We start from the raw sequence: 17203 nt of genomic DNA, 5'->3' as shown, positions 1-17203 counted from the left end.
CGTCCTTTAAAGGGTTATATGTTTATGGCTAATTGCCTTATAATGGAGAGTGTGATGGGCTGTTCTATGAATGTTGAGTCGGTAGGCCGATATATTACGCTTAATTGCTACTATTGATGCACCACATTATTCCGGAGGTACTGAAAAGCTAAATATACATGCTTTCTATTTAGAGACGGTAAATCGAATTTGACAAAAGAGAGACTTCAAACTTAGACTTGTGCCCTAAATATCCATGACTTGACATTGACTTGTGATCTTTGACTTGAGTCTTATGCAACCAGGCCAGTATGTAAGATAAAGACCGCTGCAGCTTTGATGGGTGACTCACCGATGTGTTACTGTGAAAGGATGCCATGATCATTAGCCAGTGACTTTTGTTTATTATGGGCTGTTAATGGCTCATAACAGTCTGTTCACGTAAGTCACAAACATGTCCCTCCAAATGAATGGTATGTTGAATTACTTTAGATCATTTCAGAGCAAAATAAACATAACTGTCATTCTTCCGCTAATTAGAGCTATTACATCATTATGAGGACACTTCTAGCTGGGGAAAAAAAAATCAAAAGCACTTTCTGTTCTCTTCATTCGAAAACCTTAAATAGTGCTCTACAAAAGTGAAGACAATATGAACGCAAGTCATTACAAGGTCAAAATAAAGATCACTTAATTAAAAAAAATCAACAGTAACAGGTTTAATTCTTTTTCTATTATTTTTTTTTCTATATTCACTTAGAATTTGTGTTCTATTTGAATTAAGTTTTGAAATAAAATAAAAATTAAAACAGATCCTTTCAAAGATCAATTCGTTTTGATAAGGTATAAAATCAGACTCGAATGCACCGACATAGGCGATATAATAATTCAACTACACCTCATTCATCTTTCATTATGGACTTAACCATATAGGAAATCTGTGGACTATATTAGCTGGGTCAGTGCTACAATACGGCCATTTGAATTTGGAACTTGTTAAGAGACATTTTACTATGTATAAAGTATACAGGTCAGTCTTGTGTGACCACATTCAAGCTATTGACAATCACTGTTTGCTGTGTTGCCGCTCTCTTGGACATTAGTTCCACCTGAGAAAAAAGGGGTAAAAATAAGATTTAATCACATAGCTATATCTGAAAAAGACACAATGCCCATAATGTAATAAATGTAAAGCAACCAGTCAATTCTCCATAATTATTATTCAAGATAGTCATTATTTTTTAGAACTGTGTTACAGATCTTAGTGTTATTGTTAAAGTAAAAAGAAAGCAAGCAACATACTGTGACAACATTTAAAGTACATTTATTATAAACTGGATTTTTAAAGCAAGCTTTCAAAAATATTCTGCTGCCCGTTTCTTCCGCATTGCAAATATGTTCACCATGGGTGTAGCTATATATGTGTACATCTGAATGCACAAAGACAGCACTGTGTTTTACAGGCAGATCCAACTGTTCTGACACAATTTTCCCATCAAAAACATCACATCTTTATAGTTTTCTGTGACTCAGTAAAGGTATGCACATAACAATTCTTCTCTGAATGAAAAATAGCTAAAAAAATCCTCGCTTGTTTTTTATTTTATCTTTCGTTAAACATTTAAACACACTCAGGCTCTCACAAACACACACACACGCACACATACACACAATGTTGAAACATATATAAAAAACTAAATAGAGTATCATAGAATAAGTCTCTCTTTATATCTGAAAGTGGCGTTCCCTCTTATAGCATTTTTATGATGTTTCAATAGAAATGTTTTAACATGTCTGCAAAAACCTTCCTACTGCTCCTTATCTGTGTTGAGAGCTGGTGGCATTTTTATATCCATCTAATGATTCCTTAACGCCTCCGTGCACCAAGGGGATGTTCTCATGAGGTTCAGATTACTTAACATCAGCAAAGAAAATAACAGAAAACAGATAAACATTGCATTGATTTGCACTGACAGGCAGCAACTGGGCCTGTACAAGGAGGAATGACCGAGAAACCCCATTGGGTCAAATGTTATTTTTTTTTTCTATTTTTTGTCATGTTTGTATAGTATATTATACAACAGCAGCCTTAAGATCGAGTTAAGAGTTTACAACATAATCAAAGCACAAACATGTAGTACCTCATAAACTGATACAAATTTTATTCTCTCTGAATCTTATTAAATCGTATCTAAATAAAGATTATACCGGTAATCATCCGAAACATTTATGTCTCTTAAAGATCAGTGTTTTTACCTTGGAGGGAAAGGGAAAATACAAATTTCAATGAGAGCAAAATAGTGTCTTTGCAGCCATTTTTTTTTTTTTTTGAAAAATGCATTCAGGTTCAGTGTGGTTTTTCTCGTCCTGTCCCTTTCTAATCTTAAAAGTGAGCCGCTTGCATTGTCCGGCGGCTGCCAGCTGAATATCCGCAGCGCCCTAGTAAGTGGACAGGCCGAACATGGTGGCCGTGTCAACGTAACCACTGGCTGCCCTTTCGTCCAGCATTGGAAGGGCGGCGCTAACGCCGGCCATAGACTTCTGCGACGCGGGAGTGACGGGCGCTGTGCTGCCAGTGGATGTTGCTCTGCCATCTGCTTCTTCTTCATTCGGGCACATGTCCGTCTCTTGCTCCACGGCCTCTCTCTGAAGCAGAAGAAGCCCGTTGCCATTGTTCAGTGTCCTCACCCTGCTGTAGTCCTCAGTTTGGCGCCTCACGGTAAAGCTGTTTTCTTGGCCCGAGGAAACGGGGTGAAGAAGAACCATATTCTCATCACTGACCCTCTGGACTTCGACATATTCATTGGGCCTGACGCTGGGCGCATGCACACCCGAGGGTGCTCCCGTGCGGTCGATGCAGGCCGTGCTGATGTCACTCTGGGCCAGGAGGTGCTCATGGGCCGTCGTCTGGGTATGGAGTGGATGAGATGGCTTGTGGTTGAAGTTAGACTCCCAGTAATTTGATCTAAAGTCGTTTTTGGCACCGGAGGCAGGCTGAATGAAGTAAGATGGCAGGGAGTCTGGGGTGGACATGCTGTCAGAAAGGCAGGGTTTCCTCATCTCAGGGGGGTTTGGTTGATTCACCAGGCATAGGCTGTACTGGGGCAGTGGAGAACACAAAGAGGGCCAACTCTTCACTTTCTCGTTGGAAATATCAGGGCTGTGCACATTTTCATACTCCAAGTCTTCCTCGTGGGTTTTTGCATCCGTCTCAGCCGGACCACCCTCCTGATCCGACTGCAGCTCATCTTCTTTGTCACCTCCACCCTTGTCAATGAGCAGGGTGTGGCTGTCACAGCTGCCCCGGCCAGAGTCATTGTCACACGTGGAGTTCTCAGATTTGAGACTATCATCCTGAGGATCTTTGCCTCCCTCCATGATTAGTTCTCGCTCCTCTGGAACATACACCTCTAGGTATTCCTCAAGAAAGTTCTCATAGCTGGATGTGGTCGGGGGGAAATCCGACACCATCAGCGTGCTGAAGATGTCCCCAGACTTGCCGTTCTACACAATACAAAAGTATCTGGTTACAAAGAGGTATTGATGCAAACAGGTAGTTCAACATACCCTGTTCAAATATTAGGCACAACTTCAATCAAGCAGATCGGGGTTACCTTGAGAAGGTGTTTATCAAATCCTTTGATTTTAGGTCCTGGCACCGGTGGCAGTAGGCAGTACTTCAGACTACGCACACAGAAAGGCAGAAAGATCATTAAATTCTAACTTCTGGTTTGCTGTAAAAGTCTAAAATGAAACTGAGTATAAAATCAGAGGTACTTGATCATAAACAAAATACAATAATCGATATTTTTTCACTAAAATTGAAATAAATTTGAGCGCAATGTTTCATGCTTCCACTAAGTCTTGTATTGCACAAAAGATTTAAAGGGGACATGTCATGCTTTTCAGTTCTTCCTTTTTACGATGAAATCATTCAGTTGTGGTCTATATAAAGGGGAACTGCAATGCCATGGTATGAATTTCCTCATTATATTTACCCCCGCGTTCCCCATTTTTGCCCCTGCTCTGAGGTGCGTCTGAGAGCAAAACATTTTTGGTGCTGTCTCTTTAAAACTAAAGGAGCCGTTTAACACCCCACCCCCACTTCCAGGTCACAGAGTGTTCCACTTTACCCCGTTTGCATTTGGTGACCTAAATGCCTTTTCCTTTAGCTTGGACTACAAAATCACAGTGGAATAATTAAAATGGCGAAATTGTTTATCCTGAAGTCCACAACCTTGTTCATCAGCTCCGCAGCAAATACTGTGACATAATGCAAAAAACGGAAATAGAGAACTTAGAAAACTGATGCAATCAACTGGGTTCCCTTATATAGGAAATGTTCGACCAATCTGTATAATCTGACCCAATCTGTATAATATGATTGAATTTGACTTTGTAAAGTGCCTTGAGATAACATGTTTCATGAATTGGCGCTATATAAATAAAATTGAATTGAATTGAATTGAACTGCTCGAAAAATATGACCTAAAAAGAATACAAAGATATCTATGTACCTCCTGGACAGAATACATTCTAATTTTCTGCGTAACTAGAGATTTCAAGTACACATCTAAATGTGTTTTTGGGCTAAAAAAGTTAATTTTGCATATGTCTGTTTAAATGTCTGCATATCAATCTTTAAACTAGTACTGAACTGTTGTGACTCTGCAGTGAAAATCAGTGCAGAAACCAACGGACTTCTGTTCTCATCAGTTGTATCAAATTAGTGCCACTTCACTTCGTCACTTTAATAAAGATCCACTCAGTTTACCAGGAGAAATGTAAATTTGCTGAGCAACACAGACAAGTGGACCTACTGATAAATAGCTGTTTATCAACTGAGTTTGCTTAAATAAGCTCTCACTTTGACAAGAGTGTATGTGTGATTTGTTCTTCTGCTGTTACATATTACATATTACATTTACAGAAATGGAATGAATTTATGGATTTGTGCTAAAATGAAACAGAAAAATGGATTTAAATGCAATCCAAATTTTGTTTGCTATAAGATAAATTTAAATAAATACATATAAATGAGATACGGGAATAAAGATGACCGTTTAAAGCACTATTAGTCTTTCAGTTTATCGCTGTGCCTGGATAATAAACACAGAAAATGAAATTGTCCCTGGGCTTAGTTTTTGCACACAAAATGTAATAATTAATTTAACATGCAAACTCACAAATATATTCCAAAATGCATTTGTTTTTCTTTCAAACAATTTATAAATTTACATTTGAGCATTTTTTATTAGAAGTATTATATTTCATTTTATTTCTTTATTTATTCCTTGATAACTACTCAGTCGCCCATTTTTAGACCGTCGCTTTCTTTGTTTTAACATTTAAGGTCAATCAAACGACAAATCAGCAGTGACTGGGTGGTTTATATGCAGAAGTAAGAACCGCACTAGCCTCTCTGACGTGTCCTACCAATATAGATATATCAAAAGATATAAATCTATACAATATCTAACTCCACATAATCAATTATACATGTTTACTCTTACCTGTGAATATTCAAGTACATCAGCCAGGTGATGATGAAGATGACGAAGGGTAAAAAGACTACGAAGAGGATCCACATTGACTTTTCTCGTGGTAAATCTGGAAAAAAAAAAAAAAAAAAAAAAACAGTCAGTCTTAGAACAGGTAAATTGTTGCATAAATGTAGCATTTTTTTACTCCTAGAGGCCATTAACACTTTTTTTGCTAGAATCCCGCAGGGGATGACTATTAGTGTCCATGGAGACAACGACACCCCGTTCTTTATAGTTAATCGCTTTCTTGTGTCTGTGACGATAGGGTTAAGTAAGCATGTAGGTCACAAAAGGGGAGTATGGCAAGGATGGATGTGGATTTCATTAAAAAATAAATCCTCCCACAGCTCTCTAGATTACTTATTATTGACACTTTATTTTTTCCCTTAAACTCGCACAAGAGCCAGGTGCAGAAGTCCACTCCTACCAGAAAGAGCAAAACATCCACACTTGGTTCTTTGCATTTTGTTTTCAGCGTAAAAATAATAATCATACAACATTCATGGTGACGGTTAGATGCCGTGAAATACTGTTGGATTGTCTCGACTGATTCAGTGAAGCTCCTGGCCCCTTATAACAGTGTCTCGCGAAAACATTTCTACTCTTTTTCACATTTGTTTTTATGTTGCAAGCGTAAAACGTGGACAGACCAAACACAAAGTTGTGCATGGTTTTAAAGTGGATGTAAAGTGTGAAAACTGGTGCAGCTGTACTTCTTAACAAAACGATTGAGTGGATTTGATCTACTGAAGACATTTTGTGCGCAGATTAATAATATCTGTGGTTGAAGGTCTTACACTCAGGAACTGTGACGTCCACTGAGGGGCTCCATTCACTCCAGAAGCCATGATCAGGTTTGCAGCGAACCTGGATGTGATATTTACCACCTGACCTCAGGCTGAAAATGTTGAATACCCTCTGCTGGCCTGCAAGGTGCTTCTGAACATGAAACACATATAAAAAAAAAAAAAAAGGAGTCAGGTGAGTGTGGCATTGAGGTTTGTGCATCAGAATCTGGCTTTGTGACATTTCAGCTAGTCTTCTAACATGGGTGTTGAACTAAATGCAAAGTTTCTCATTTGAAAGACAAATACTCAAACCGCCAGGCCACTCCGTCGCACTGGCAGTGGTTCGCTCACCTCCCAGTTGTCCTCGTTCTCCATCTTGATTCGGACCTCGTAGATGAGAGTGATCCAACCCGAGCGGGTGTCCGCCTTTTTGGGGGGTTCCCATGACACTCGAAGGAAGGGCCAGTCTTTGTCCGCCATGACACTCGCTGTCACGTTCTCCGGAGGATTGGGCATGACTGGGGAGGGAAGGGAGAGAGAACATGTGATTTAAAGACCTGAAGAGACACAACAGGGAATGAGGGGAAATCAGAGAGGTCTTTAATAAATAAGCATGTGTCCTTCACTTCAGAGGAGCAGATCTATAAGACACTTCCAGCAGAAGAACACCTATATCCAAGCTTTGACCATTGCTTGTATATTGTCTGAGCTTGATGTAAGGACACTTGAAATGTTTAGGCTTCAAACTTTCTTCTTATAGACAAATTAAATAATGTTGCAGTCAGTCGAAGAAACTGATCCTAATTTGGCCTAATGTTAAATCAGTCTAATTATTTGATGCAAAGGCTAAGAGGACCACTAACAGATAACCTGAAGGCTATATTGGATCTAAAGTAACATAAAGTCTGGGTCACTTTTGGCAAGACTCTTCCAAAAATAACATGGAAAGAATTCCTACTTCTCTTAAAAACTCTATTCTTTTTCGTAAAAATAAATTAATATTAGCCATGAAGGGAAAGGAGAGAAGGAGATCAATGCTGTCTGATTTATAGGGTCTGTGGCATTCTTTCACAAATGCTTTTTTGTTTTATTTATATTATTATTTATTTTCCTAAACTGAACAGAAACTGGTAAAAAAAAACTAAAAACAGCCATAGAGGAATATTGTTATTGTTGCTAAACTGTTTGAGACAGTAGGTCGACAGGAGGAAGCCAGAACTATACGTTCCGAGAGCAATCAAGCAATAGAGAACATCCAGCGGTGGTCAGACTTTTCCCTACGCTCATCATCAGCGACTTGGAGGTTATGTTGATGACTCATCTGAGCCTTTTTTTAACGAGTTATTACACTTATACAAGAGACAACTTGAATGTATTTCGAAAGCAACAACTTGTTCCACAATTTTTCATTCATGGTGGATTTTCTCTAATCCACACCAAGTCAAAATTAAACATACAACCCCACTGTTATACTCCTGCCACCAGGCTTTACAGCTGGTAAAGTGTTCTCAGGTCTAAAGCCCCACCTTGACTCCACCAAACAATATTTTTGACTCTGTGGCCAGAAAGCTCAATCTTTATCCTGTCTGACCATAAAATGTTTTTAAAGCAGACTTTTGGCTTATCGGTGTAGGAAGCTGCAAATCTTAGTTCTGCTTAAGGGTGGAAAATTTGGAGCCGGGGTTTATTTCTTGGCCATCACCTTCTTCCGTCCAAATTGATGTTAAACTCTCTTGATTATGGACAGTGGCGCTGGTGAGGTGGCATCTTCCAGATGATGGTCGCATTGACCTTATTGAAACTTGGGTTGTTTCTTAACGTCTTGACCTCTTTCAGTTTATCAGAGGTGAAGATATGGGTTAAATATTATATGACTGAGACAGGGATGTCACATGTCAAAACTGGTTTTGGACTCAATAGGGCATGCTAAGATTAAGTTCCTGGAATGGTCTAAGGCCTATGATGAAAAACTCTGTCCCTGCCGGGGAACAATTTCTCCCAAAACGAGTGCTATTCAGTCAAAACCACATTTTCTTCTCTAATTCTCATAATGTTGGGGCTGTGACACTGAAGCATGAGCCAGTTTCCGCTCACCGATGTAGACGACATCTATGTCAACAGGATCGGAAGACGTCTTTCCGTACTCGTTGGTGGCCACAACAGTGATGTTGTAGTTCACCCAGATGGACGTGTCGTTCTTGCTGAAGAAGCAGGAGTTCACGCCGGCCGTTTTGTAGTCGGGACACTCGTACACCACCTCAGAGCTGTCAGGGGAGAAGGACAACAGCTTATAATTCTGTGGTATTAGACACTGCATTGTTACATGGGAAGAAAAGTGTCTATTCTTCTCACTGCAATTTTGAAATAGCTGTGTTTTTCAGCGGATACCAAAATAGGATCATTCAAGGATGAATTAAGGCGATATTTTCTTCTTAATAGTGGGCAGAAATACAGAAGGAAGAGCCATTACCTACAACAACATGAGATACTTGGACAACTAATGGGCTCAAAGAATGAGACTTAAGTAATTATCTGAAATATTTCCGGCCCAGTCAGCGAACCTCTTTCCTTGCTTCTTGTGTACTGGAGTTGTGCTTATTGTGTTTTGTTTATAAGAAGAAAATAGTTTTGCTGACATAGAGGACGCGTAGCAACCGCCGCAAGTTGAAACCCCATTAGACCTGTGGTGGTTAAAGAGGCAGAGCCCTGAGAGTTGGCTCCAAGCAGATGGGAACGTCTTGTCGTTACTGTGGCAGCAGCCGCTCCTGACACAGCGGAGGACTTGTTCTGTTGTTCCAACTTTCTGGATGTGATGCTCCCAACTAGCAAATGAGTCACGGTGCTGCTAATCGAAATTAGGCAGATTTTTTCATGTTGTGGGATGAAACTCTCAAGCTAAATCAAATGGCAGAATTAGCCCCTCAGTATGCAGTCAGGTTCTCCAGAGTCCTGCTAATTACCTGATTATTTGACTCAGGCGTGTCGGACCAGGGACGCATCTAAAAGTTGCAGGACACCGGCTCTTGAGGACTGGACTTTGACACCCCTGGTTTAGAACTTAACTGGATCTTAAGGGAGGGATTCAATACAATTAAATGCATAAAAAATGTCTGAAAGCCTCCGTCTGAGCAACTGTGAGGTGTGGAAGTAGATTTGGGCATGTTTTCGATTTCAAGATGCAAAGGATTAAAAAACTTACAATAGTTTGATTTTTTTTAATTATTTTTTTTCCTTAGGCTATAGCACATTACTGCCCCTCCACCACCTGTTGCCTTACACTGTTAGGTCACTGACTTAAAGAAGGCTATTGCTGGGTACAAAGTACACAAATTCAGCTGTTTTGGGATATTTCCTGTTGGGCTAAACATTTAAAAGTCATAGCGGTGAACAAACGGTTCATCCAGCCTGATTTAATGTTAGGCAGAAATAAGCAGATGTGCATTTTCATACAGTTTATATAATAAGAAGGGCTAGAAGTTTATATAGTCAGTGTCTCCAATTATTTCACACATAAGGATTTATAAGACCTTTGCTTCCTGATGGGTAGATGTATGTGGTGGCCTAGGGGCTAGAGAGCAGGCCATTTGTGTCCTGGAAATGTCACAAGATCACCACTTCAAACCTTAGGTCCCTGAGCAAGACCACAATGCCCCCCGAGCTCTGCAAGCTACAGACTGCTTTCCAAGGGATGGGTCAAATTTCATTTTAACGTACAATTGACAAATACAATTGACACTGACAAATGAAGTTGATTGTATTCTAACACCCATTTTGGTTGTAGTATAATCAGCTAAGACTCTATAATAAGAGATGTATTAATTGCTTTCATTTTTCCTTAGGCCAACCACACTCTCAGGGTTTTCACATTAAGTCGAAGATGCTATTCCACCTACTGAAAAAGGATGCTAATGAACGCTCTCAGTGCACTCAGCTCTCAGGCCTCGTCTTTGTTATTACTGGCCAGATTTAATGAGAATGAGCTGGAGACTAGCCATTCCTAACAGAGCTGTCAGACTAAGGGTTGAGTAATAAGGAAAAAAGCAACAATGCTTTCTCAAAATCATAATTCAGCCATAGCTGTCAAAAATTTCACCACAAAGAGGTTTTAAGTTCATGCAGACCGCTTATTCGAACTTCATTTCTCCTTTCTGAATGCTGACATTCAGTATAAATCGTGCAATATTACTTTTTTCTGCCTTTCTATCAAAAATCTTATTGTCAGCAGTCAAATAATAAGAAACCTTTAAGGTTGTCGAGGGGATAAACAATGCCTTAGCCTAAGAGAAAACAAAGAAACTAACTTAAAAGGGGAAAAAAATGCAGTTTTCTCACTTTCTATCTATGTTTTTATCTGCTGAGTTATGACTTGGCTGAGGGCACAATGTCACGTTGCCAGACATAGCTCAGAAAGACTGAAGCAAGGTTATGTTGAAAGGTTATAAGCAGTTAATATCTTACCTGTAGTAGATAATTCACTCGGTGTTCGTTTAGTACAAATTCAGATTAGCGGCTGCAGCCAGCAACTCTCAAAAATATTACAGCGGTTTTTGTAAACACCCCTTTCTGGACTCGTAAACTGATATATTGCCTGCATTGGACACTTATTTGCAGAGAACTGATGGCAGGAGAAGGTTTAACACTAATGATCCTTCTGCCTGAAACACGTACTCAGAATGGAACATGTAAAGCCTTTAACGGGATGAAAAATAACATTTTAGCTTTTTACACAGCTTCGCCTTTTCTGTCAGACTGGAAATACTTTACATAGTTGGTTGTCAGTAGACGTTTCACGCAAGAAGATCATTGGTGTCACAGTGCTTCTTACCCCTATGCACTGTGTAAATAATTATTTGCTCCTTTATAAATAACCTCTCAATGAAAATAAGAAAATTGTTTAAAGGGTATTAAATAGCATCTGCAGCAACTGATGTGAATTTTTTGAGACTGCCGTTGTTTTAAAGGCAAAATCTGCTTGGGTGTTGACCCCCCCTCTCGAGTGAGCCAAAACAGGTCTATTAGCTGGTAATGACTATTTGCACGCTTTAAGCCTCTCGGGGGGTATTGTTGGTCAGTGCAATCAAGTGATTAGGGGAAAAAGAAAGTTTGGAGAAATTGTCTCATTGTGTCTGCGTGTTATGTGCAGTTTGTGTGCATTCTGAGCCAGATTTTATAGTCCGTGTCATCCAAAAATGTCATTATAGTAACACACAGAGACAATAAAGCTCCCTGATTCTTGTTTGGCTTCAGCCTTAGGGGTAACAGTCTGCATTTATACCATACCACATAGGAGAGGTATCAAATGCAGATCACATTACAAATTCTGAACTACCACTTTAAGGGATTAAAACTCAGATTATGGTTGCAGTTTCATATCTTACAGAGACAATGAATATTTATACTTTCAGTCCATTCAAACTATCAGCACATTTGCTCTGATTGTAGATACTTACAAATAGAGTTTCCTTTTGCTATCGAACATTCACTTTGTCTATTTTTCAGTTTCTATCCGTGTCCTTATCAACGTGCATCTTAGCTGAGTTGATTAGGCTATAAAAGAAAAACGAATCCACTACATCCTCTCCTTTGCCATACTTGTGTTGGATCCTTTTCAACTCTGCTCACGTTTTGAAACTCCCCCTTCACAGGTACAGGCAGTGCCACATAACCCTTTACAATCGTTATCCTCTTACGCCAGGCTGCTGCCCTCTGTGATTCACACCATGTGATTTACACTCAGTGGTTCACACAGCGGGCAGCAGGTGAAATGCGTAACCCCAAAATATTCAGCAAAAGGGAACATTTGTATGAAGTATGTATGTTAACTTAGCAACAAATGCTATTTGTTTTTTTCCCTGTACACGCTAATAAAGCTGTGATTTCTACAGCCCAGGAGAGGCAATCTGTCAACAGGAAAACTGTGTTGTGCACTTCACAAATCAGCCTTTTATGGCAGAGAGAGATAAAGAAGGCCTTTGTTAAAAGAAAACCATTTGAAGCGCTGGTTAAAGCGTGTCACAAGCCATGTAGGGGGACACGGAAAATATATGAAAGAAAATGCTCTGATCAGATGAGACCGCACTTGAACTTTTTGGCCTGCGTGAGGTGGAAAACTAAGCCGAGGACAAGTTGTTGTCATCGTGCCGCAGGAATGCTTTTCTTCAACAGAGCAAGGACGCTGGTTAGAGTTAAATAATAGTATTGAACGAAAACCTGTTAGATGCTGGAAAAGACCTCTGACTGGCGAGGAGGCTCACCTTCCAGCAGGTCATTGGCATTAAACATAAAGTCTGAGCTGTAAGGGTTTAAATCAGGGATCATTAACCTTTTTGAAACTGAGTGCTACTTCATTGGTACTGTGTCGTATGAAGGTCTACTTGTACTGAGCTCACCTTGACTTTACATAATAGTTTACAAATAGTTTTTGACACTTTTAAATCTATATGTAACTACAAGTATGATTAAAAAGGAAAAGCAACTGAATAAAATGGCATTTTAAATGCAGCTCACTGGTGGGTTGTGGTATTTTTTGAACAGGCATGTGGTCCCTGGGGGCTACCTGGTGCCCATGGGCACCATATTGGTGACCCCAGGTTTAAATCAAAGCAGTTTCCTGTGTTAAATTGTTCCAGTCTACGTCTACACCTAATCCCAGACGAGAATCTCTGGCATTATTTAAAAATATATCTTCACAGACGTTTCCCATCCACACCTAGATGCGGCTTGAAAATGAGCACAAAATGAAGTCTCTTGATGTACACAGCTATTAGAGACATGGACCTAAAGACTTTCAGGCAGTTATATCTTTAAACAGATCTACACCATGTATTTGTCCTTCCACTTCACAATTATGCAATACTCTAGGTTGATCTAGCACATCAAACCCTTGTAACATAAATTATATTTTGTACTTTTATTGTGACAAGATACAAAGTTGCAAGGGTATGAATACTATGCCGGGGCACTGCACTCTCCTGGACAAACACAAACCCTGCTTGAAGCAAATCAGTAGTGCTGGAAATGCATACCCTATAAAATACAATTTAATACAATCCAAAAGCTGCTACAGTTTCTATTATTTGGTCCTTCTGAAAAGTTGCAATATACTGTAGAGTAAGAGTCTGTTTCTCACGCAGAAACATGCACATACATGTAGCATTTAGTTTTAATGTGCACATGGCAGAAAGGAATGACAATAAAAAAGTGCATTCTTTGGCCTTCCTCTATCTGTGTAATGTGCCAAACATCTATGTTATCACAGGGGAACTTGCATTGCTACATATTCAAGTCTATTTAAAGGGTAACGTTAAACCGCAACCACAGTAAAAAAAAAAAAAAAAAAAAAAGTACCCTATATTTTACCCATTTGGAAAAGTTTTTTTTCTTTTCACTTAACATAGACCAAAAGCAAAATCCACGGGGGCCTCTAAGCAGCTCACTGACACACTGGAAGTTCCCAAGATTCATGCCCACGAGATGAAAAGAGCAGCAGTGGACAGATAACGATTCTGCTACTAGTATTACTAATAGTGACAATATCCTCCCTTTAAAAAACAGCAAAATCTAACAAAAATGCTATATTTGGTTTAATTTTTGTCTTTGGCAGTTCTTTTTCGACTAACCTAAACAGATGGAGAAAGTTGTAATCAAACATGTCCAAACTCCCGCATGCCATTGGGTAGAGCACATCAGTTCTGACATGATCGAACACATCCATAGTAAAAAAGCCAGTGGAATTTGTTTAAAGCATTTCATAATAATAAAAACAGATAACCGGGGTGCATTGGATGGCCACAAATAATCCTTTTGTATCCATATTTCTCAGATCTGGAAAGTTATACAATAAAGACGCAGCAAAGCCCTACTTTGTGGTTCTAGGGCTGGGCAATATATTGACATTTGAAAAGAAAAAAAGAAAAAAAAAAAAGAGAAAAGATGACACTATATCGTTTATATTGAAATGGTCTATATTGCATTGTAATTATACTTTTATGTGTTCCAGTAGGTTAGTTTTCAGCTATTTATTTATCTACAGTCGTGTGTTAAAAAAACGTGCCTGTGAGACATTTGGGATAAAGTTTTGATTCAGAGAGGCCTTTTTATAATTAAGGAACTTTATGAAAAGAAAACATGTTGAGATAAGTATCATATGTTGGCATTTAGCCTAAAACATTGAGATAATATTTTTTTCTCCATATCGCCATTTCAAATCCAGATCCAGAAAACTACATTCAGGGTCGTATTAAAGCTAATTTGCAAGCAGTCCAAATCAGTATGGGTTTTATCCAGATTTTAACTCTACCTAGTTTTTGGTGTCGTTTTAAGCTGAACCCTAAGGATATACAGATAAAAATGCAAAATAAAACACTTATTAGCAATACTCTTTCTTTTGCTGTATTCTCACTAAAAGATAGAGTAGGAACTTGCTACTTTACAAAATGAAGCAAGTTGGTTTTAATGATACACCCAGCTCACACAGGGTAACACAATATACAATCTTTGGTTGAGAATTTTAATACCTTTTTTTTTTTTTTTAAAGAATCCCTTTTTAATGTTTTCACAAATTTAAACTATTGTGGTTTCCTTAAAACACAAACTCTGTTTAAAAAAAAAACTCTGTAATCACAGTAACATATTCCAGTCTAGGTTTGGCAAGTTCTGATATTGCAGATTTCAGGCTTATTCTAACCCTACTTATTATCAATGAGGGTACTTCCACCTATACTCCGCTCGCTCCGCCCCAGCTGTACTTTACTCTACTCCTATAGATTATCAACAGACCCGGTATAACCAGAAGGTGCTGAACGCCTCCTACGGGTGGCTTGAGCTACACCTACAGACGCCGGTGTTGTGCGCTCTGCCGCTGTTAGGCATTACTGTGTGACATTGACACGTGTGAGAAATGGTAAAGGGGGGGTTTGAAAGAAGCAGAGAGGGGAGACCAGACTGATCTGCACCAAAGTTTGCCTTACGAAGGTAAAATTTAGGGCTTTATGAGGACATTTTTGCCTCAGCCATGATGAGAACGACAATAAAAACTTAAAAATGCAAACTTTTGACCGCAGTGAAGTTGTTTTTATAGATTGGATACTGACGCTGAGTGTTTTGATCCAGAGAGCAAGTGCCACTGCAGCAGATCAGGGGGACTGTAAACAACTTTTTAAACCAAACACTCTTTAGAGACAAATCTTAATAGCTTTCAGTGTGTGTAAAATGAAAATACCTTTTTGGAAAAAATCCATTTTTTGTGTTTCATGGTTTTTAGATAATACAATTATATTTCATTTTGGTGAATAAACGTCTCAGAATTCTAAAACTGCGTCTTATAGCATCTTTGTTCGTTGCAGAATAATCTAAAATAAACTGAAAACGTGCAAAAGCGCTTTAGATTATCACCACAGGAAGCTCTGGGTCAGAACTTTAGCGTCGTTATCAGCTAATGGTTAGTCAGTCGCAGTACTTTCAGAGTGCTTACAAATCATTTTTAATTTATCTATCACAGTCTCTTTATCTATCCAAAATGCTGTTACACGAACAAATCAGTTGTTCCTTTATTAGAGTGAGAAGTGGTTTTTGGTTGATTTCATCAACACAACTGGACAAGAACAAGAACTACTTCAAAATAAGAGTCTCAAACATAAGCAAAACAAGGTGTCTGCTGCTCATGGAAATATTAACAATTCATTAGAAACGGGCCCATGCTGAGCTCGCATTACTTTGATGAAGTGTGTTAAGGTGTTTTAATATCACAAGATCCAGTTTCAACACTGGGAAGTGACTTACTTTTCTTTGCGGTAGTACAAGGCGTAGGTGGTTTTAAGGCCGAATTCAGGGCCTGGCTCCCACCAGCAGGTGAAGGTCTCTTTTTCTGGGGAGCGACATCTGGTAAGTGTAGGTTTCCCTGGTCGGCTGATACCTAAAAAGAAAAAAAAAATCTATTAATTTGCAGAAATGTTCATGATTTTAATTTCTAACCAACTAGTCATAACTTATTAATTTTTCATCTCTGGATCCTTGTTTCTTGTTTCAACAGCCAGCGAACCTTCAGGCACAATTTAGAACTTGACTCATTGGCCGAAACTGCTAAACGTTCGTTTAAGTCTAGCTAAAGACAAAACTCTGACGTTTCCCCTCTGTGTGCATTTGAAAACACAAAAATAAGGAAATTAAAATATAGGGAAGTTAACAATTTATCATCCGCTTTTGACACACCCTTGTTCATTATTTGTAACTGAATTTGGATCCGTCTATGCGACCGGATTGCATTGGATTGATTTGATGAGATAGTTCTGGACTGGCTCTAAAATGCCTTGAGAGGACATTTGCCGGGGATCAGCGTTATATACGCACACAGACTGAAGAGAATAAAACACAAAACGAAGACAAAAGTGTTCTTTTTGTACAATAAGCCCTCCTTTAACAAAATTAAAGCGCTAAAAAGAGGATGGCATTACATTTAGATTAAGAAGGGGCAATTAGATTTAACTAACGAGCTGGTAAATTAGGGTCATTATTCACTCCCACATGAAGCAGTGCAGGAGTAGCTGAACACGGATGCATTACATGCTAGAAAATAAGTTCCATTGAAAGGCTTTGGGATAAATAAATTCCCTCAAAAGATCAATCATTTAATTTCATTGTTGTGAATATGACTTCTGAAACTGGCAACAGACGCTTATGATCAGCTCAGAATAGATTCGTATTCCTGACTGGTTGAAAACATCATTAACAATGGGAAAAAAACAAAAACGATGAAAACACACTACAACAAACAAGCATTGAAAATTATGGATCAGAAACCAAATAGGTGGCATCACTGTTTGATTGTACAGAAATATAAGCTTTTAGATTTTGATAGTTTTATTAAGTTTTCTTTTCTTAAGATGATTTTTAAAT

At 38.8% G+C, this 17203-nt stretch overlaps 1 protein-coding gene across 1 annotated transcript in view; it reads right to left on the bottom strand.

The window, feature by feature from the left end:
- Positions 1-1287: 1287 nt before the first annotated feature.
- The window catches only part of prlra (prolactin receptor a), a 24749-nt gene continuing 8833 nt past the window's right edge, over positions 1288-17203 (bottom strand). The window contains exons 3-9 of the mRNA XM_021319711.2: positions 16091-16223; positions 8405-8574; positions 6662-6828; positions 6320-6461; positions 5493-5589; positions 3594-3663; positions 1288-3483 (exon numbers count right to left, since the gene is read on the bottom strand). Of these exons, the coding sequence (XP_021175386.2) occupies positions 2419-3483; positions 3594-3663; positions 5493-5589; positions 6320-6461; positions 6662-6828; positions 8405-8574; positions 16091-16223 (1844 nt within the window). The 3' untranslated portion in view covers positions 1288-2418. The remainder of the gene's footprint in view (positions 3484-3593; positions 3664-5492; positions 5590-6319; positions 6462-6661; positions 6829-8404; positions 8575-16090; positions 16224-17203) is intronic.

Source organism: Fundulus heteroclitus, chromosome 8 (genome assembly GCF_011125445.2).
Source record: "Fundulus heteroclitus isolate FHET01 chromosome 8, MU-UCD_Fhet_4.1, whole genome shotgun sequence".
Classification (NCBI taxonomy): Eukaryota; Metazoa; Chordata; class Actinopteri; order Cyprinodontiformes; family Fundulidae; genus Fundulus; species Fundulus heteroclitus.
The sequence above is the reverse complement of the archived record's forward strand: the minus strand, read 5'-3'. Positions and strand labels throughout refer to the sequence as shown.